At 38.9% G+C, this 22,627-nt stretch overlaps 1 protein-coding gene across 1 annotated transcript in view; it reads right to left on the reverse strand.

Moving 5' to 3' along the window:
• The window catches only part of LOC309829089 (uncharacterized protein), a gene marked incomplete at both ends in the record, with an annotated part of 261,042 nt that overhangs the window by 193,053 nt on the left and 45,362 nt on the right, over window positions 1–22,627 (reverse strand). The window contains one exon of the mRNA XM_082664789.1: window positions 9,198–9,422. Within this exon, the coding sequence (XP_082520915.1) occupies window positions 9,198–9,422 (225 nt within the window). The remainder of the gene's footprint in view (window positions 1–9,197; window positions 9,423–22,627) is intronic.

Genomic DNA, 22,627 nt, shown 5'->3' on the forward strand with positions numbered 1-22,627 from the left:
TTGTGATTTCTCAACAAAGAATTTAATTATTTAAGAAACCTCTACAATCATACGATGATGTCCTCAAGGACGTCATCTAGCAGTCACCCAAATTTGATTTGTGTAAGAATTTTACCCAAAGGAGTTTATTAAAAATGCAGATTTCTAGGCCCATTCTCATCCTTTAGTCAGTAAGTCTGGGGTGAAGCTCAGGAATTTGAATTTCTACAGGCATGTCTAGGTAATGGTGATTCACGTGGTCCTTCAGACCACACTTTGAGAATCATCGTCCAATATGGATGCCAAAACAAGACAGGTTTGTGTGTCCTTGATCATATGTCTAATTGACTTCATAGCTTAGGGCAGCCACATTTCTGTCTAAAATCAAACTGATTCATACCTGAATAATTACTGGCTAAAAAATATGGCCTTTCCACCATTTTCCATCAAACATGACTGAAATCAAGAGGAAATATATGGCATGTCATCTCATTACATCGCAATTCCATTACCTGACCTCAACCTCAATGTGTCATAACTCATCTCTTCACATGCTACTCAAATGTTCAACTAAGAATATTTCACTCTAGGGAGATGGCAAAATCTAATTGAATATTTTAATTTAGAAAATTCAGTTCTGGGATTTCTCCCCCTACCCACCCACCCCTTTTTTTTCTTTTTTTGAAGTGAAAACAAAAGTTGAATTTTCAGTTTTTCCTTGTTAGGCAAAAGATAGATTTTTCCCTTCTTTGTCCCTGAGAGTTGAAGACACTGGGGAAAAATTGGGCACAGCCCATTACTTTTACAAACCCCAGTGACTGAGCCTCAATGCACAAAAAGATGGCATTTCTGAACATCTGCAGCATGATTAGATCAAAGACCAACAAATTAACCACAAATGGTTTTACAAGGAACAGGCAAATACATCATTTGGAAAGGATAAAACTTTTGGCAATAATTGCTAATCAGCACTTTCCCTTTGGGAAACCCACATTGTACCAAAGATATCTGGCAATGTATTAACGCCTGTGCAGCGTTTTACATTTTACAAAGCTCTTACATGCACAATATAACATTTGATCTGCGTGTCAATGTAGTTAATATTAGCCCATTTTACAGGTGATTGAAAACAAGCTTTTAAAAAGTAATGATTTGTTCATGTTTTCCCAGCTACTAAATTATCGATTTGACTATGTCAAAAGCCATATCCAACTTCAGGACTTCCCTCTGTTCATTCATTCATTCAGTCAGTCATTCATTCACACACCTTTATTAAATGCCCATTGGTACTTAAGCACCATTTTTGGCACTAAGGATAAAAAAAAATTAAATCAGCTCTTCTTCTTGAGCTACAATCTGGTAGTGGAGGGGATAAGCAATAAACAAATAAGACAATATCAATAGTGATAAATGCTCTAATTTATCACTAGTGATATCGAAACAATAAAAATAAATTAGAGACGTACTAGAAAATGACCAGAGGAGGAGCTATTCTGTTAAGAAAATGTTGTCTCGGGAAGGGACACTTAACCTGGGACCAGCAGTGTCAAGGTTTGAGGAGGAACCCCACTAGGCAGGAAGCCACAACTAACGCAGCCTTGTAATAAGAATGAGCTTGGTCTGTTCAAAGAACAGAAAGTGAGTCTCAAATGAAATACAAAAGCAGAAAAGTCACATGAAATAAATTAGAAAGGGGGATAGAGGCCCGATCACGTAGGGCTTGGAGGCCCAGGTAAGGAATTTGGATTTTATTCTAAATGTAATGGAGAGCTACTAGGAGAGCTTAAGCAGAGGCTTGACATGCTCTGATTGGCAGTTTACTAGATTGACCTTTATTGGTCCTTGAGTTTAGTGATGTTTTGTTTGTTTGAACCCGAATTCTTTTCCTGCCACCACTATAAGCTTTGAGAGCCCCGTCAGTTCAAAGTCATTGAGTACTGCTTGGTACACCTATGAGGCAGATGGATAGGAAAAGATAGCCAGCCCTGTTCTTTGCAATTACCAGGCCATGTGACCTTGGAGAAATTCTTTACCCTAGTCAGCCCTTTGCGACTTCACTCGACGTTCATGGGAGAATTAGTGCCTTAAAAGTCATTGTAAAGCATTTTGTATAGATGTTGAAATATTAAAACCTATTCCCTCTGAATGTGAGTGAGTTCAAATATAGAAGCAAGTTCCTCCTCTTTAGAGAATTCAAAATGATTTGATTGTTGAATTGCATGCAAAGTGAACAAGAACGACTATTTTGTAACTAGGGCATTCTTAACCCTGAATAAATCAGATGTGAACAGATGTAGAGAACAGACACAAAGGACAAAGTTGGATTTATGGCATTTTGAAAGCAGTTCCAATAAAATAAAGAATGTTAATCTGCATAAAACACCAAAAGTTTTAAAAAGTTAAAACATTTTTCAACTATAAAGTAGAAATCAGTTGTCTATTTGAAGTCTGAAATGTGAGTCTTTTGAATTTTTAGATCTATTCATTCATTTAAAAATACTTATTAAGACAGCCACAGTTCTAGGTGCCGGAGATTCAACAGTGAACAAAATAGACCCCAGTTCTTGCGCTCAAGAAGCTTACATTTTAGTGCTGGCAAATACGTTTGAGGGACCACCTGTCAATATTATGTAATACGGCAGCCTCATTCCCGAATGAGACTGGTAAAAATGACTTGATTATTGAATTGAATGCAGAGTGAACGACAACTACTAATTGGTAACTAGGGCACTCAACTCTGAGTAAATCAGACGTGAACAGATGTAGAAAACCGACACAAAGGACAGAAGAAGAGACAGAAAGAGCGAGGGATTTGGCTTTAGAAATGGAAATAAACCTGGTAAAAATACAAAGAAAAATTACAGGAATCGATGAGTAGTTTACAGATTTGAAAAACCAACATATCAGTTCTTGCCATTTTCTGTAGGGTAGTTTGTGAACCTCGGTGTTTGGACTATGGGCTCCAATCTCAGCTTCAAACTTCTGGTCCAGTTCTCATCTCTAAAACCTCAGTTTCTCTAATCTGCAAAATGGGATTAACAATAGATTGCTCTGTGTGAAATCTGCACTGATCGTGTGTATTAAACACATAGTGATGAAACTGGCACAGTTCAGGCACTCAATACACATTATTCTTCCTCTCTGCCAGAGACTATGAGACAATGAGAGCATGACTTTTTGCACTGATGGCCCTGAAACCCCTCACATCACTCAGTAACAAGAAGTAGAGGCAAAAAAGCATCCAATAAATTTAATGGAAACTGAGTTTTCTTAGAGGGAGAAATCAAGAATGGATTAACTGATACTTCTTGAAGGCATGTTTTGGAGGGCTGGAGCAATCTAACAGAGAGAGGGAAAAGAAGAGAACATGCTACATGGAGAATTATTATTATAATGAAAAACTAATTATAGCCACCAGTTATTTCCTACATGCAACCCGCTACGCTAAGCAATCTATACATCACATTATTTAATGCTCAGAAAGTCTCTATGAATAAGGTAACAGATTCCCATTTTACAAATGAAGGAACTGAGGCGAGGGAGATTACGTAATTTTCCTAAAGCGATGAATACAAAGTAAGTAGCAGAAGCAGACCACTGTTAAAAACAGCATATGCCCAGGGACCACTCACACCACTCAGGAGAAGCCATTTACAATCAGGACTCTCACAAGTCTGGGGGAATCCTTGACCAGCGGAAGTGACCATTTCAAATACTGACCCAAAGGGCTTCCTCCACTGACATAATGGCAAACTTTTTAAAGCCACATGATATAATATACTCCAGGGCTATTCACTATGAATGGTAATAATCAATAAAAGCAATCAAGCTCTAGTTTTCCTAAGACCACTCCTTCCAAGGAGTTATTAAAATCATTTCAATTCTTTGATATTAAATGTCACACAGAAAATAACCTCTTGCAAAATGTTGGGTTCATCATATTTTAAGAATTAATACTTTAGGTCATTTTAATCAGTTTCTGATATATGCAGTTTTCAGAAAGCACTTCAGGGAAGAACACTGGGGCCGTGACTAATAATGACAAGAATATGAACTATATTCTTCATATACATATTGGAATCAGAACATTACTGAAGTACTTTACCATCTTAAGTATTTAGGAAGCTTTAAATAAAAAATAAATTTGCCTATTTCACTGAAATTGAGCATCCTTTTTTCAGGCATAAAACTTCAAACTTATTAATTTCATGGCTATATTTTAAAATGGGTGCCAGTACCAGCTAGATGACTGCATGATAAGTGTCTTAAAAGTTCAAGAAAAGGCACTAAATTTTTCACAGTATTTGTGTTTCATTCTCAGTGTAATAAAAATATGCCACCCTTTTAATAATGAATAATAGATTCTCAGTTTGATTTACCTGCATGGATTAAATGTCATGTTTGAAAAGTTGCTATTTTATTCATATTGGATTTCCCTCCAGTAAAACAAAAATGGTGCCCATCTACTACTATAATAATGATACCTTGCCACGCTGATGTATAAATAGTAACTGGTTGATATACTTCTTAAAATTCTATAGAACCATGAAAGAGTCCGATAACACAGTGAGTTTAAGTCAGGTTTTCTCTGGAGCTTCTGAGGTGCCTATATGTGCCATTCAATTAGCCAAAACCCACTACAGTAGGGGAGCCTTATTTCTTTTTTTCTTTTTGGCTGTGCTGTACAGCATGTGGGATCTTGGTTCCCCAACCAGGGATCGAACCCGCGTCCCCTGCATTGGAAGCGCGGAGTCTTAACCACTGGATTGCCAGGGAAGTCCCTAGTCCTTATTTCAATGATGCCAAATTTACGTATTGAATTCTAAAAGGTTGAAGCAAATTGTTGCTTCTTCTTTCCCACTGAATAAAAGGACAATTCATTGTCACCAGTCCTTCATGAGCCCCTCTATTACTTTTTCAGGACCACCATAGCAAAGTACTACTGACTGGATGACTTTAACAATAAGAATTTATTTTCTCACAGTTCCGGAACTGGACATCCAAGATCAAGGTGTCGGCAGGATTGGTTTCTTCTGAGGCCTCTCTCCTTGGTTTGTCTCCCTGTGTCCCCACATGGTCTTCCCTCTGTGTGTGTCTGTGTCAATCTCCTCTTCTTTAAGGACACAAGTCAGATTAGATTAGGGCCCACCCCAATGTCCTCATTTTAACCTTACCTCTTTAAAGACCCTGTCTCCAAACTTAGTCACATTCTGAGGTACTGGGATTTAGGGCCTCAGCCTATGAATTTGGGGGGAACACAGTTCAGTCCATAACAGCCCCCCTATTTATCCACTTCCATCTCCCACATCTCCTTTTTCACATACACGCAGCATAACTAAAGGACAAGACATTGCACACAGGACTCAAATGCCTTTTGGGTGAACCAACTCTGAATTTAGACACACAACGATTCTTTTTCCTTAAGCACACGAGGTTATATTTGCAGAAGCTACCCAAGCAATTTAAAAAGACAGCCCTGACTTTATTTCTTCAACTCTCGATATAGTTCTTGGTCACAGAAGGGGCTAAATAAGTTCTTCAGTTATCTATTGCTGCATAACAAACTACTCCAAAATTCAGTGACTTGAAACGACATTTTTCTATATCTCCCCATCACGTAGATCAGAAAATCAGAGATGAGTCAGCAGAGTAGCTCATCTGCTCCATGGGGCATTGGCTGGGGCCACTTGGTGCCACTCTTCTATTACCTGTATTTTTTCCCTAAGTTTGAAGTGATTATGTATTTATTAATCAACTCCACTTCTCCTTTGCATAGTTAGACAGCTATGACTAATAAAGTGAAGGTAAGTGTGAACTCAGTTAATGTGGTCCCAGAACAGGAGCACGTGCTTGTTGAGAAACTATACTTTTACTTGTAGTTTTTTTAATTCTCTGATTTTCTTAACAAAGAGCTTAAGTTGTCTTCTGTAATCAGAAAGGCCAATACAGCTATTTTTCACTTGAAAGTATCAAAAATCATCTGGAGAAATATAAAAAATCATCATATTTGAACATCTCCATCTTACAATACAGGAAAATGGATGTTAAAGTGTGGAAATGTTTGGGACAAAGTCCAAATGATAGTATCAGAAGTAGGACCGTGGGTGTTTGGAGGGCTATTACCTTGGGCTTACCAATCGATATATCTGCTGCCTCACTTGGAGGTTTATCAAACCCTATAAGCAAACTTTTCACCTTAACCTTCAATTGTTTGCCTCCTGGTCCAGCTTGATACCAAAGAGAAGCCACCTTTGATGCTATAACATTGTACCCTCATTCCAAGCTCCATTAAGAATGTAACCTTACAGACGTCTAATGCAGACATTTCCTCAGCAGACTCAGTGTTTCTCCTGTAACGAAGACTTGCCCTTTCATTTGGGCAATACCTTCTCTGTCCTTCCTGTCTGTGTAGGAATAGCTGACATCTCTCCTCGGTTAACATTGGTAAGATGTCCTGCACTCTCAAACAACCATATGAAGCCAGCTTCTCCTGTTCATGGAGAAATGACCCTGTCTTAGGCTTGTACGTGAAAAGAAATGATGTAAATATCTTAGATGCCCCTATATCAGTTACATACAAAAGCACATCTGTGTTTTTGTGTGTGTATTCCTATTCCTATTGGAAAATGACGTTTCTTTAAACCTTGCTGCTGTACCTGTCAGTCTCCCACAGACTGCTAGCAGAGTGGCTGGCAGGCAGAATTGTGTGGTTAGTGGAAAAAGTTGCCAGAACCCAGTGGAATGAACAGAACTTTGAGCAACAGCATTTTCATTCTGAAATCAAACAGCGTCAGATGACTTCTCTTTCCTGTCAAGTTCTAGAGTGCTTTTCTTGTTTTTGTTTTTGTCCTGAATTTTTTGTACTTTTCTTACATGCACTGAATGTGGAACACCCTAGTAGATTTCTCTGGGGATCCAGGATTTTGCTAGGTGATACCAAGGGATGGATATAATTCAGTGGCATTTTCTCAGGCTCTTAAAGAATACATTTTCCTTGGCTGTGGCGGGAAGTAATTATTTTGGTTTGTTTGCTTCTGACACAGGGAAAGAAAATTTGGGGTTGTTATTTCACCTATTCCAAGATACTTTTTGTTCTGTTTGGCAGGAAGGGGAAAATGCCTTTCAGTGTTTGAGGAACAACCGGCCTCTGCTTTCTCCTACGGACTTGATGCACTTTTCAACACTGTGAACAGTTTTGGGCAACATCCGTCTCTTAGTGGTTTTGCTCCCTGTCCCTGAAGACATTCTTTTTACTTTTATTTTTAATTTATTAAGTTTTTTTGCGGTACATGGGCCTCTCACTGCTGTGGCCTCTCCCGTTGCGGAGCACAGGCTCCGGACGCGCAGGCTCAGCGGCCATGGCTCACGGGCCCAGCCGCTCCGCGGCATGTGGGATCTTCCCGGACCGGGGCACGAACCCGCGTCCCCTGCATCGGCAGGCGGACTCTCAACCACTGCGCCGCCAGGGAAGCCCCTGAAGACATTCTTGATGCAGCTCTTCATCCTCTAACCCTCCTGGCATTCAACCTGTAGCACTCTCTGTCAAGATTATTCATCAACATGCATGGAATATGCTCAAAGCTAACATAGCAATATACGTGGCTTCTGCACTCAGAGTTCACGCCTCTATGGGGGGAGCTGGGGATGGGCATCTAAACCAATAATAACAATAAAAAGAACATTATATAGTGCTTTTCAATGTAAAAGAGCTATTTATGCAGATGGCTCTAGATAGCAAGCTCTTCGAATGCTATATTTGGTAGCCTAGCTCCAAGATTTAAAATGGTAGGTGCTTAATTAAAATGTACCAAAAGAATGTAGTTGCCCATTAAATACAGATTAGACCTTTTTTAAAATTATTAACTAAAATCTTAGCTAGCACCACATTCCTGAAATTTCTCTGATATAAGTAGTGAAAACCAAGATATCATGTCAGGGGCTGAATTACATCTGCTGCCCTCGTGTCACTTGTCCTCAAAGTCTAGTTCTATGGGGACAGTGGGCTCCCCCAGGGGGTAAGTCCTCTCCGTACCCACCCCTGACTAACGCCTCTCACATGTATCTCACACATCTTAACAAGGTGTTTGGGATCATTTGTTAGAGAAGAAATTGTTAACCACCATTGTTCTCAAGCAAAGGTTAATTCAAAAGTTGTTCAAGATATAAGCATTCATCATATATATTAAAATGAAAGTCCCCTGGTAAGCATTTATGGGCTTCTCCATCAAAGAGACAGAATAATTATAACAATAATAACCACAGAAGCTTCTGAATTCTTACTATGTATTGACAGTGTGTATTTCCACAATCATCTCAGTCATTTTTTGTAATGCTTCTGATAGGCAGATATTTTTATTCCCATTTCACAGATGAGCCAACTGAGGCTCGGTTCCTCAGTGAGTCTTGTCAGCTCGGGAGCCTTGTGCTACCTACACTGATGCTTACAATGTTTGTCTTATTCCTTCAAATTAATAGTGTAAAAAGCAATTCTATATTTTCAAACAGTCCATCCTCATGTCTGGCATCTAATGCACCAGCACACAGTAAGGGTTCTGGGACTAACCCAGCCCCTTCCTTTCTTCTCCTTGGGCTGGAGTTCCCTGTCTTTATCAGTCTGGTGCTGATGCCCCAGAGAAAGCCAAGCTTATCCTCTCTCCTTCCAAAGGTGACTTGAAGATCTTGGACCCCCTCTTCTCATCCCTGCATCCAGGAACACTCTCTAATCTTACCTCCCCCTTCCTCTCTCGCCCAGCACTGTCTCCTCCAGATTCTCTTTGCTTGGTAAACACATACCCCTATATCCATAATCTATTCTCTTAACAACCTCCAACATTTCTTCTTACCTAAATCTGGGTTCTCACCTAAAATCAGTGTCCCTGGCTGCCTACAAATGTATATGCATACCGCACATAAAATACACACGTTAGTGACCTCTTGTCATGTAAGTCCTGAAAAGGTGAAGAATTATACCAAGGATCCACAGTAATGATCTGATAAAGAAGGATGGCATTCCATTTTACCCAGGACTAAGGGTGTCCATGTACCGACCACAACACAGTGCTTGGCTCATACTGAGTGCTTATTGGGTATTTGCTTAATGAATGAATGAAATCCTTTCTGTTTACTACACAAAACTGAGTACCTAAAACCATCTCTAGAGGTGAAAAGCTGGACAGATAGGAGGAGATAGTGGTACGTGTGCAAAAAGACCAGCTTACCACATAAAGGCTTTCGTAGAAATACAGCCCCACATCATAAAAATTTCCATCATGCCTCACTGGGTGTGTTCTGGTCTTCAGCTGCTCCGTCAGGCACCACGGCAAGACACGGCCACCTGGTCGACCAAGCAGGGACACTTTGAGGAAGTAGGAGCCTTGGGGAGCCTTGTTCTTGAGACCCCTTGTGCATTTCATCTGTATTTGAAGAGGCTGAGGTGACCGACTCTGCTCAACCCAAAGAAAAGACAGGTTTCTTGAATTTCTTGAATGATGCAGGAACTGGGGAAAACCACACAATTAGCCACAGTGCGCTTCTCAGGGAGGGAAAAATAGACAATTATTTTTACTCAACCTGTAATTGTCAGGTATTAGCCGTGATAACAGAGGAGGACACACGACATGTAATTATGGGGTCAAAAGGCAAGCCTACCGATTATGCGAGGGAAAGTTGAGCCAGTTTTTAAGTGTGGTATGTTAATGATCTGTGACATCAGAAACCATTCATCTATTATAATAAGATAGAATGAACAGGAACCAACACTTCTAAAAACCACACAGTGGGCCTCTTAAGATACCTGGGATGGGTGAACATGGGCAGTAAGCTTGAAAAGTGACATCCCTTACCTCTCATACTAATCACAGACCATGGACCCCATTGATTAGTGATGTGCAAAACAGGTCAGACTAACACCTCACCTGATCAAATACTTGTATTTAATTTGAACATGAGGTCACCTTGCCCCACAGGCTTCAAGTGAGATTCAAAAAATAAAGAAAGAAGAGCATTTCTATGTGCTTTAACCTAAAACTTGGCATAAATTGCATGTAACTGAAGTATATGATTGAAGAATATTTTACAGGACATTTGAATTTCTTTGCTTACCTTCAGCTGGGACAAATAGGCCATTCATTTTTGGTAAATGTTGAAAAGTAGGTACAAGTTGATAAGGTTTTTAGTAGACTATTGTTTCAGAATACACAAAAATTAAACTGGGATTATTAATAACTCAAATGTCAGAAAGTCATGTTTTCTACCCTAATAGTCTTCAGAATAATTTGACCTTGAAAAATTCTCTATTACATCATGCTTTAAACAAAATTAATGTCATTTTTGGAATCAGGTTACTCTCCTAACTACCTGTGTTGGTAGCACCACCCATTAATCTGCAGTTAACAGTAAGCCCTTTTTAATCCTGCCTAGACTTTACTTTGTGAGAGATAATATATATTTCCATATAGACAGTATGCTTCTGGGATCAAATCACAGTTAAACCAACAGTGAAAGTTGCTAAACTTCTTTTGTTTCTTCATACAACTCAGACTTAAACACTAATCAGAATAACAATTATTTTTTGGTTTAATTAGAAAATCTTAATTAACAATAGAGACTTAACCTTAGTATTTTGATTTCCAAAAATATTTTAAAACTTAACACCATGTGAATAAACAAGACAATCTCTTTAAACCTCAAGGCAGGATTACTGATGCAGGCAGACTGAGTTATTAAACACATTCAAAATTAAATGCCTCTATGAATTTTATGCTGAGATATACTGCGACAGTTTTGCATGCCAAATGTGACATTTTGTATTTTAGATTCATCTTCTGCAGTAATTTTGGAAATGTCATACAAACAAAGGTTTTGTCATTTACCAATGGAATTACTATGCATGGCCCCTCAGCCATCTCTTTGCGGGCTCTTGTCGTTGTTTCCAGTCAGCAAGCCATAAAAAATCTTTATCTCTCTGAAACACAGCAATTTGGAAGATAATCGAATGGTGACTAGGGGGCAGAAAGGCCAGTCTGAGGAATTATACCACAATCTCTCCTGCATTTACAACCTTCCTCAGAGCAAGTGTCAGCCAAGTAGGGAAAGGAGATAGAAGATTCATCAAATCTCAAGCCTTGTCTCATTTGCATGGTGTCAAGTCTGCCCCATTGTCTAGTGAGAACCCAGCCTGGTTCCATGGACACCATTTTGAGGAATTCCAGTGGCTTCGCACTGGAGCGTTTTAGCTGTTCAATTTTAGCCTAGAATTCTCAAAATTAGTTACTAAGGCCTGATAGAACTCTGTTTCTCTAAAGGGTCCTATGGGAAGAAAAGCACAACAGGAAAGTGAGCCGATGAAATTGATCTTAGACTTAACTTATTACATCAGAGGAAAAAAGTCTCAAGAGCCTCACCTTCCAGCACAGCCAAGGCCATGCTGCTCCCTTTGATTGGTGGGTTACTTCTGTGAGGATATCAAGCTTGGCTACGCTGCCTTCTTTACAAACATTTAGGTCTGCAGTTACTGGTTGACTTGGAGCTCTGCAGCAGGTATAGGAAGAGGGGAGATATAAGGAAGAGAAATTGACAATGCAGGATAATAAAAAGGTTTGCCTTTGGTACCACTGCACAATCTGATGTTTCCCTTAAATGTTTTCTCAGAATAACTCAGAGTTAGAGAAACACATCACAGATGCTGCAGTGGATTCAAGTCAGGAGGTGAGTAGTTTTTGAAATGAGACCCTATAAAGTGTGACTCACTATATGAGCTACTGATGTCCCAACAATTAAAATACGGCTTGTTTCAGAAATCAGAAATTTGATAAAATATGTTACCACTTCATTTTCTACCACCGCCCTTTCAATCTTATAACTTGTTGGAGAAACTATGGGGAAAATTATTTAAATAGATGAATAGCTGATATGACATAATCGTTTTCTTTTTTTTTTTTTAATGCAATGTCCAGAGATCAAGATCTATTTCTACCCTCAGAAAGTTCCCCAGGCTTTTTCCTCCTAATAACATTTACTAACTTGATCTGAGGTTCTTCTTTATCGACTCTTTTTTCTTTCTTCTCTCTTTTTTTTTTTTCCCCTTAGCTTCACAAGTCTTAACAGCCAGCATTCCCCTGCTTTTCCAAATTCATTCGAATTAAGAAGGATCTTGTATTTCACTTCTCCTGACTTAAGTCTAGTTCCAGCAGCAGGGACATCTGTGACAATGACAGTCCCCCCATCAGAGGAATGGCCTTTTTGGATCTCACAGCTGATTTAGTTTCCTGGGATAGAAATGATTCTCCTTAATTTAGTTAGAGCTACACTGACACAAGAGTTCATTAGGACACACATTTGCTGGTAATTCAATCTCAACTTAAATACACTTTGTTGTAAATTGTATTACTTTTAAACTACTGTATCTATTGTCTGTAATGGCCCTATTATACCGTTATGAAGGTAAACCGATTTCATTAGTAAACCTCAAACATGTTATGTAAACCACAGTGAGATGTTTTCCTCAGTTTCTTTCTTTGTTCCCTTGGCAAAAAATGTAAGGCACTCATGAAACATCCTAAAGACTTAATCTAAATAATTAGATGCTGAATTCATGATAATCATCCTACGAGGGGAAAAAAAAACCAGCCTTCTCATTTGTAATTCCAGTTCTTTGTAATTAGAGGTTTTCTAAAAATACCTTCCCTAGTTAAAAAGGAATGCAATGCACATCAAAAGGTTAATACACAGCTTCAACATGATACTAGGTACCTAGAGATAAGTCTAGTGATTTGCGTCCCTTTGGAGCCATCATGCTCTAGACCAGGAGCCAAACTAGACATCAGCTCACTTTTGAATTAGGACTTGTGGCATAGTATGCTTTTTTCTCCTTGTATACGGCACTTATTAATTTTGTAATTATATTAATATATGTGTATGTTTGTGCACTATATAAAACCTAATTTTATAAAAATCCCCCCACCAAAGTCACCCATTAGTCCACATCCCAGAGATAAACGGTGGTAAAATACTGAGGTCTATTCTTCACAGCTGGGTAGCTAGACATATTTTTTTTTCCCTTACAAAATGAGACTGATGCTGTAAGTATTTTGTAACCTGTATTTTCCACTTTGTGTATTATACATATTTTCCATGAGATTACTCTTTTTCTAAGTACAAATTTTTAGCAATGTCTTAGTATTTAATTTTAAGTGTCTACCATAACTTATTGAAATAATCCCTTGTTGTTGGATATTTAGGTTAGTTCCAATTTTCACGACTGTAAGTTAGCCTATAATTAACTCTCTCTCACGTATAATGTGACATCAACCACCCTGGTCATTATGGGATAAAGTCCTATCACTAGAAATGTTGGACAATAGCCAGGACATGGAAGCAACCTAAGTGTCCATCGACAGATGAATGGATAAAGAAGATGTGGCACATATATACAATGGAATATTACTCAGCCATAAAAAGAAACGAAATTGAGTGATTTGTAGTGCAGTGGATGGACTTAGAGACTGTCATACAGAGTGAAGTAAGTCAGAAAGAGAAAAACAAATACCGTATGCTAATACATATATATGGAATCCAAAAAAAAAAAAAAGTTCTGAAGAACCTAGGGGCAGGACAGGAATAAAGATGCAGACGTAGAGAATGGACTTGAGGACACAGGGAGGGGGAAGGGTAAACTGGGACGAAGTGAGAGAGTGGCATGGACATATATACACTACCAAATGTAAAATAGATAGCTAGTGGGAAGCAGCCACAGAGCACAGGGAGATCAGCTCGGTGCTTTGTGACCACCTAGAGGGGTGGGATAGGGAGGGTGGGAGGGAGATGCAAGAGGGAGGGGATATGGGGATATATGTATATGTATAGCTGATTCACTGTTATAAAGCAGAAACTAACACACCATTGTAAAGCAATTATGCTCCAATAAAGATGTAAAAAAAGAAAAAAAAGAAATGCTGGGTGTGGGAGACATGTTAGTCTATACCTTATCGAGCACTGAAAGGACACCTCAGCAACATATAATCCTGACCACACAGCGTATTTTCCCAGGTACTGAACAGTGTTCACAGACAGGTCTCACTCCAGATGATACTTTATTTTCACTGCTAGTAGAATTAGCAGTTAAGTAGAATGGCGATGAATAAGCAGCACTGATGTATAACGAGGTTTCTCAACCTCTGCACTGTTGACATTTTGAACCATGTAATTCTTTGTTCTGGGGGCTGCCCGGTGCAGAATAGAATGTTTAGCAAGATCCCTGGCCTCTGCCCACTAGATGCCGTTAACAGCCTCCTCCCTAGGTCCAGTCACGACAATCAAAACTGTCTCCAGTCATTGCTAAATGTCCCCTGGGGGCAAAATTGATCCCTGCTGTGAACCACTGATGTACAGTATTAACTCATATTTATTTAGTGCTTAGCATGCTCAAAGCACTCTTTGAAATACATTATATTTATCATCTCATTTAACCCTTAAAATAATCCACCAAGGTATTATTATTCCTGCTTCACTGATGAAAAGTTGATGCTGAGTGAAGTTGAACATCTTGTTCTAGGTCACATAGTCAAACAGGGCGAAGCCCAAGATTCAAAGTGAGACCATCCAGCTTGAGAATCTCCTCTGAACCTACACCCACCACTCCCGCATCTCCTGTACTGCGATGGAGGGGCAGAAACTGCCACATCCCAGTCGTAGAAGTTCCTACACCGGATCAAGGATTTGGATATTCTCTGAGAGATATAAAGCCCCATCTGCAAACTATCCTATATAAATGAAAAGGCACAGATAAATCCCAGGAGGAAATGGGGTCATGGGTCTCACAAACCTGAACCTTCCGGGTGAATCAAACTAAGGGGTGCCTGTCACCTATAATTAGCCCATATTTAATCCATCACAAAACAAACAAAAAAATTAAATGCATTAAATGTACCACTAAGGGAACGTACTTCTCAAATGTTTTGTCAGTCTTCAAACATGACATAGGAAGGTATTCACTGAGTCCTTCCCCTTCAAATTTTGAATCCTGCATAAAAGAAAACAGAGATGAAAAAAAATTATTCAAAATACATTTGAAACATCTATGTAAAAGTTGGCTTTTCTAAGACCGGGGTATGCTGACTCTTAAAAGGTAAAGGTTCTTAAAAAAAAAAAAAAAAAAAGGTTAAGGTTCCAAATAAGAACATGGGAATTACACCATTAGTAGCCACCTTATCATGGAATCTGAATTTTATCACCGCACTTACTTACTTTTTGGCCAAGAAGGTAGAGGGAATAGTAAACGATACGAACAAAAGGAGAAATGCCTTGTGGATACCAACACAGCTTTCTTCGTCTTAGCAAGAATATTTCTTGCAAAGAATATTTCTCTATTCTTGCTCTCTCTCTCTCTCTCTCTCACACACACACACACACACACACACCCTATAACAGTACAGTTTAACAAAATGGAAATGGATATATGGCTGGATGTGTAGGATGATAGTGATGTTAATAATAATTGTGATCATATAATTTACCATCCAATCTGGGACATGTGGGGAGTTAAGGGGAAATTTTAATTATTCTAGGACAACAGGCATAATCCAGCACTATCCCTTGCAAACTATATATATAGTAATCCTATTAAAGCATTCCTCCAGATGTTCTGAAAGGGTATCATATAGGCAAATGTCAACATCTTTAGTGAAAGCGAATGATAAGAGAATGAGAGAGAGAGAGACAGAGACAGAGAGCTGATAATGGAAGCTGCAGCCCTTTATAACCTAATCTTGGAAATGACATACCATCACTTCTACTGTATGCTACTGGTCATACAGATCAATTCTGGTACAATTGTGGGAGGGAATTACAAAAAGATATGAATAAGAAGAGGCTGGAATCATGAGTCCATAGTAATTATGAAATCCAGACAAATGCTGGAAGTTCCTTGATTAAGTCTCAAGATCTGGGAGTAATTCTCTGTGGCTCTCAGCTGTGTCCTCTGGATTCTTGGTTCCATCTTCTGGATCTTCCTTTTTTCATGAAAGGTAGCACAAGTTTGCAGCGAAGTAGTTTTCTCACCCTTCTTCCTGCCAGTAGAATTTTAGAGTCCAGAGGCCTCTTTTTATTTTGTCCTCTCTCTGGTCTTTTCAATCAAAGCAGGCGATTTCTCTGCTTATGTAATTCCATTTAAGACTTTGTAAGTCTTTCATGACTCTTAGTGGATTCTACTGCATTAGACAAAAGCCAAACCCACAGACTTCTTCAGGAGAAGACCTTCTCTATCACAGGCTTCCACTGACAGGATGAGGGGCCATAATCTTAAATCCCCCAGAAATCCCGTTGCTTCATTCAGAGGAACTATAAGGCACACCCTTGATCCCTTTAGAATGCCTTTTGTCTGAGTGAATACTATTCTGAGGCATCACCTCTGACATTTCTGAAGTCTTAACAAAAGTTTTGACTGTCACATTCTTAGTTTCATCCTTGAGCCATATTTTCCTGGTACTTGATCTTTGCATGGAAGCCATTTCTTCATTTTATCACCACCTACCATCTTGCAAGGCTGAGAATTTCTAAAAAACAATCACGTCATGACTCATTTGGTTTAACAATAATCCCTCCTTTAGTTGATCTCTCTCTCCTCACATTTTAAAATAAGCAGCAAGGAGAAACCAGGTGTCACTGACAATCCTCTGGTTGGAAAGCTCCTGAGCTGGACCACCCATTTCATTAGGTACTTCTACTTTCCACACAACTACAGGCAACAGTGTTGCTAAAGTCTCTGACACTCTGTAATAAAAATTTCCCTTCCTCCAGTTTCCAATAAGCCTTCACCTCACATCCTGCTCAAAGATCATGAGGCTTGTAGTAGCATCTTCTTCAAGGTCCTTTAGCCTTCTCTAACACCCAACTCCAAGTCCACTACACAGTTTCAGTGCACTCTCACACTTTAAGTTTTGTTACAGCAACATTCCACTTCCAGGTGCCAAAGTATGTATTAGTTATTTATGGCTCCATAACAAAATATCTAAAACTTAGCAGCTAAAAACAACAAATATTTACTATTTCACACAATTTCTGAGGCTCAGAAGCCCAGAAGCCATTTAGCAGGGTTTTCCTGGTGCAGGGTCTCTCATGATACTGCAATCAAGCTTTCAGCTGGGTCTGCCATTGTCTCAGGGGTCAGCTGAGGCTGGAGAATCTGTCCCTAAGCTCAGTCATATGTGTGTTGGCAGGTCTCAGTTTCTTGCTAACTGTTGGTCAGAGGCTCCACACATATCCATGAAAAGGTACAGGAAATTCGAAAGATTGCAACATATTGGTATAGAGGAGAAAAATTTGCCAGGGTCATACGCCAGCAATAGCTGTCGTGTTGGCTTGTTGATATTGTGTTTGGCTTGGATAAAATAATTTCTTAATGCAACTCTGCCAAGAGGGTTTCTAAAAGAGGTATATGAGATCCATTAAAATAACAGATATTTTCAAGTTTATTACATCCTAATTCAAGTGAGAGTTCATAAAAGCAATGCTAATCTACACTTACTGAGCACTTATACCATTCTAAGCAATGTACTTTATTCAGTCTCTCATTCTACAAGCATTTGTTGTGGGTTTGCTTTATGCCAGACACTGTGCTAGAAGCCAGGAATACAGTGGTAAACACACACACACACACACACACACACACACACAGGAATACTATATCTGACATTATAAAACCTTGTATCTGATAGATATAATAAATAGAAAACAAATGAGAAATGAATAAAACAATGGCAAGTATGGTAAGCACAATGGAGGAAACACTCCAAGGGATACCATAAAGAACAATTTTAGGGGACACAGTCGTAGGAAGGTGGTCATGGAGACAGTGATTTTTAAAATGAGATCTGAGAGGGAGGGAAATAATTTAGTCATGCAGAGATTAGGAGAAATTGATCATTGCAGGCAGAGAGAGCAGCAGGTGCAATGGTCCTGAGGTAGGACATGGTTTTGGTATTTTAAAAATACTGAAAGCAAACCCCAAGTCTACAGTTGCTCCTAGAAATGAACCTACCTAAGGACACAGAAGACCTGTATGCAGAAAACTATAAGACACCGATGAAAGAAATTAAAGAAGATACAAACAGATGGAGAGATATACCATATTCTTGGATTGGAAGAATCAGCATTGTGAAAATGACTCTACTACCCAAAGCAATCTACAGATTCAATGCAATCGCTATCAAACTACCACTGGCATTTTTCACAGAACTAGAACAAAAAAATTCACAATTTGTATGGAAACACAAAAGATCCCGAATAGCCAAAGCAATCTTGAGAAAGAAAAATGGAGCTGGAGGAATCAGGCTCCTGGACTTCAGACTATACTACAAAGCTACAGTTATCAAGACAGTATGGTACTGGCACAAAAACAGAAATATAGATCAATGGAACCGGATAGAAAGCTCAGAGATAAAGCCATGCACATATGGTTACCTTATTTTTGATAAAGGAAGCAGGAATATACAATGGAGAAAAGACAGCCTCTTCAGTAAGTGCTTCTGGGAAAACTGGACAGCTACATGTAAAAGAATGAAATTAGAACACTCCTAACACCATACACAAAAATAAACTCAAAATGGATTAAAGACCTAAATGTAAGGCCAGACACTATCAAACTCTTAGAGGAAAACATAGGCAGAACACTCTATGACATAAATCACAGCAAGATTCTTCTTGACTCACCTCCTAGAGAAATGGAAGTGAAAACGAAAATAAACAAATGGGACCTAATGAAATTTACAAGCTTTTACACAGCAAAGGAAAACATAAACAAGACGAAAAGACAACCCTCAGAATGGGAGAAAATATTTGCAAATGTAGCAACTGACAAAGGATTAATCTCCAAAATTTACAAGCAGCTCATGCAGCTCAATATCAAAAAAACAAACAACCCAATCCAAAAATGGGCAGAAGACCTAAACAGACATTTCTCCGAAGAAGATATACAGATTGTCAACAAACACATGAAAGAATGCTCAACATCACTAATCATTAGAGGAATGCAAATCAAAACTACAATGAGGTTTCACCTCACACCAGTCAGAATGGCCATCATCAAAAAAATCTACAAACAATAAATGCTGGAGAGGGTGTGGAGAAAAGGGAACCCTCTTGCACTCTTGGTGGGAATGTAAATTGATACAATCACTACAGAGAACAGTATGGAGGTTCCTTAAAATACTAAAAATAGAACTACCATACGACCCAACAATCTCACTACTGGGCATATACCCTGAGAAAACCATAATTCAAAAAGAGTCATATACCACAATGTTTATTGCAGCACTATTTACAATAGCCAGGACGTGGAAGCAACCTAAGTGTCCATCGACAGATGAATGGATAAAGAAGATGTGGCACATATATACAATGGAATATTACTCAGCCATAAAAAGAAATGAAATTGAGTTATTTGTAGGGAGGTGGATGGACCTAGAGACTGTCATACAGAGTGAAGTCAGTCAGAAAGAGAAAAACAAATACCGTATGCTAACATATATATATGGAATCTAAAAAAAAAAAGATGGTTCTGAAGAATCTAAGTGCAGGACAGGAATAAAGATGCAGACGTAGAGAATGGACTTGAGGACATGGGAAGGGGAAAGGGTAAGCTGGGACGAAGTGAGATAGTGGCATGGACTAATATATACTACCAAATGTAAAATAAATAGCTAGTGGGAAGCAGCCGCATAGCACAGGGAGATCAGCTCGGTGCTTTGCGTCCACCTAGAGCAGTAGGATAGGGAGGGTGGGAGGGAGACGTGAGAGGGAGGGGATATGGGGATATATGTATGCATATAGCTGATTCACTTTGTTATACAGCAGAAACTAACACACCATTGTAAAGCAATTATACTCCAATAAAGCTGTTTAAAAAAAAATAAGTGAATGGACAAAATACTGTGATATAGCCATACAATGGAATATTTTTCTACAATAAAAAGGAATAAACTATCAAAAAAAAAATACTGAAAGAAGATCCCCGTGACTTAAGTACAACTACCAGAAGAGGATATTGAGAAACTGGATTAGAAACATAAGCAGGAACTAAATTCTGCTAAACCTAAAGGTAATGCTAACAAATCTACATGTTATATGCAATTGGGAAGCCAGTAAAGGGTTTAAGCAAATGAATGATATTCTCTGATTTAAATACAACACGATGAAATTTTGAAAATATTAAATGCATGTTTATGCATTCCTCTATCCTATAACTCATGTTTCTCAGCAAAATTCATCTGTTGTGGCTTCGAAAATTGGGGAGGGAAAATGCCTCCTCAGTGTGGAAGGCATTAGAAAGAAGTCATAATTAAAATGCAAGAGGAAGCAGGGAACCTCCCCCCCCCTTTTCCCTCCCAGTGGACTGTGAATTGGAAAGGAGGTAAAAGTGAGAGAAGCAGGCAGTCGAGTGTACGTGTCATGGCTTTCTCTCTCCTTAACACTTCCTCTCCAAGGCAGAAATTCTGCAGGAGATGAAGGAGTGTGAGACAGTTTGAGGAGGAATTCAGGAACAGATTGGTTATGCCGGGTTGCCAATTAAAACTGAGAAGAGACCACGTTCCATAATATCCCATGTACCATCATGGCGGGTGTGATGTTACTGCGTCAGAGTAAAAGAGGTGCTTTGTTGTCTTTAAGCACAGAGAAAGCCCAAGTTTAGGGTCTGTATCAGTGAGACTCCTGGTAGAAACAAATATACTCTCAAAATTAGATGATTTGAAGGGGAAAGATGTATTTACAAGGGCATTATTACAATGCTGTGGATTCAGAGACAGGCTGTTAGCACCACTAGGCTTGATGGGATGAGAAGACAGAGAAGTCACCAGACCCTCCAAAGAGGGAGTCATGTAGAGTCACCTATTTTGTGTATAACAGTGACCCTGGGTGGAGGGAGAGATAGAGCCAGCTCAATGCAGCCTCAACTTCACAGGGAGAGAGGAACTAGTCCCAGGACTTCCATCTTCCCTTCCTCCTATCCCTTAGCAAGACTTCCCATTGACGGAAAGCAACCGGAAGCCAGAGGGCACAGGAGCCCTCACATTTCAGCCTCGTGTGGCAGAGAACACCATGGATTTAGGCTAGTAAGCTTACCATGGAGCAAAGGGTACATGGAGAACAAGCAGTAGGGTGAACCATTCAACGAAGCTATAAAGTTTCACTGATGAATTGGACGAGGAAGACATCAGAGCCTCTGGCCACCACCAAGAGGATGGAACTTAGGTGACGAGAATTAACAAAGCCACTGAAAGACACTTTTAAGCCCTTTTGTATGCATCATGTCGTTTAATCCTTACGATAGTTTTATGATGCATACACTGATAGTGTCATACTTATTTTACAGATGGGCAAATTGAGGCTTAGAGATCTCAGTGCACTTGCCCAAGCTTACAGTATGTGGTGGAGCCTGGAGCAGGCTCTCTGTGGTTCCAAAGCTCAATTCTTGACCTCTGTAACTGGTCCTTTGTACCATCAGATTGCCTTCCTGGAGGGTACATGCACAGAGTGACCTTTTTTTCAATCACTTGACCCTATATATTTTATTTTCTGTTACTAGCTCATGAAAACAATTAAGGTTTAGATCAATGGATCTATATGGTCCTTTGGAAATTAACAGAAAGGGCCAAAGAGCAAAACTTTATTAAATCTTACAAAATTTCCCTCTGCACCAACCACTTTTCAAAAAAGATCAAACAGAGCGAATGTGGTTTGCAAAGAGAATGTACTCCCTCATAAAGCCAGCTATTTTCAAATCTTCTCAGGTACTTGAGAAGCATCAATTATTTATTAACAGTGAACTAATTAAAATTTATCTCTTCATTAAAGGAGATTTTATCACAAATTTTATTATGTAACAATTATTTCATGCAGCTTTAGTCATATTTCATCAGTTATATAAAAATAATTCCTTTTGTATAAAAATTTACTTTGCAATATTTCACAACCCAGACTTTCCACCATATCCTATTAGTCTGAATAAGTGATGGTTTGCTATAACTGCGGATTACATGGGGAACACTTTGACAAAAATTATCAGTTTGATAAATGAAAAATTGAGATAGCAATGTTTTACTTATTTGCATAACAATCCAAACAAAATTCAAAAAATCTCTAACTAGTTATCACTAAATAATTTAAGTATTGATTTTCCAGAATTATCTCTTTAGATATCCCTACCCCAGACAAACTTTTCTAACAGAAGTATGCAAAAAAAAAAAAGATTCAAGACGGGCAAGATTTTTCTAGATCTTTGTTTCTTCAAAACAACAAAACAGGATAGTCACTCCATATGCTGCTGGATTTTCCATAAATATGTATACATCCTTGAAAACTATTTCTGGTTCCTTAATTCTTTTTTTTTTTGACGAGTAATAAAAGTCACCAAAGAACCAGTTTGATTCTGCAAACTGGGTAGATGCCTATTTTTCATTTTATCTACTACTGAATTCTGTACTTGGGTGTTAATATTCAAACTCATGGTCTTGCCTGTGATAGTGGCTAGTGTAAGGAAGAGGGGAGAAATGAAAGACATAATTAAATTTTAGCCAATATTTATTGAGTGTGTATAACATGCTTGACACTAATCTAAGACTTTATAAGTAAGAATCCACTGAATCCTCACACTAAC

This window comes from Grampus griseus, assembly GCF_964374135.1.
Source record: "Grampus griseus genome assembly, chromosome: 10".
NCBI lineage: Eukaryota > Metazoa > Chordata > Mammalia > Artiodactyla > Delphinidae > Grampus > Grampus griseus.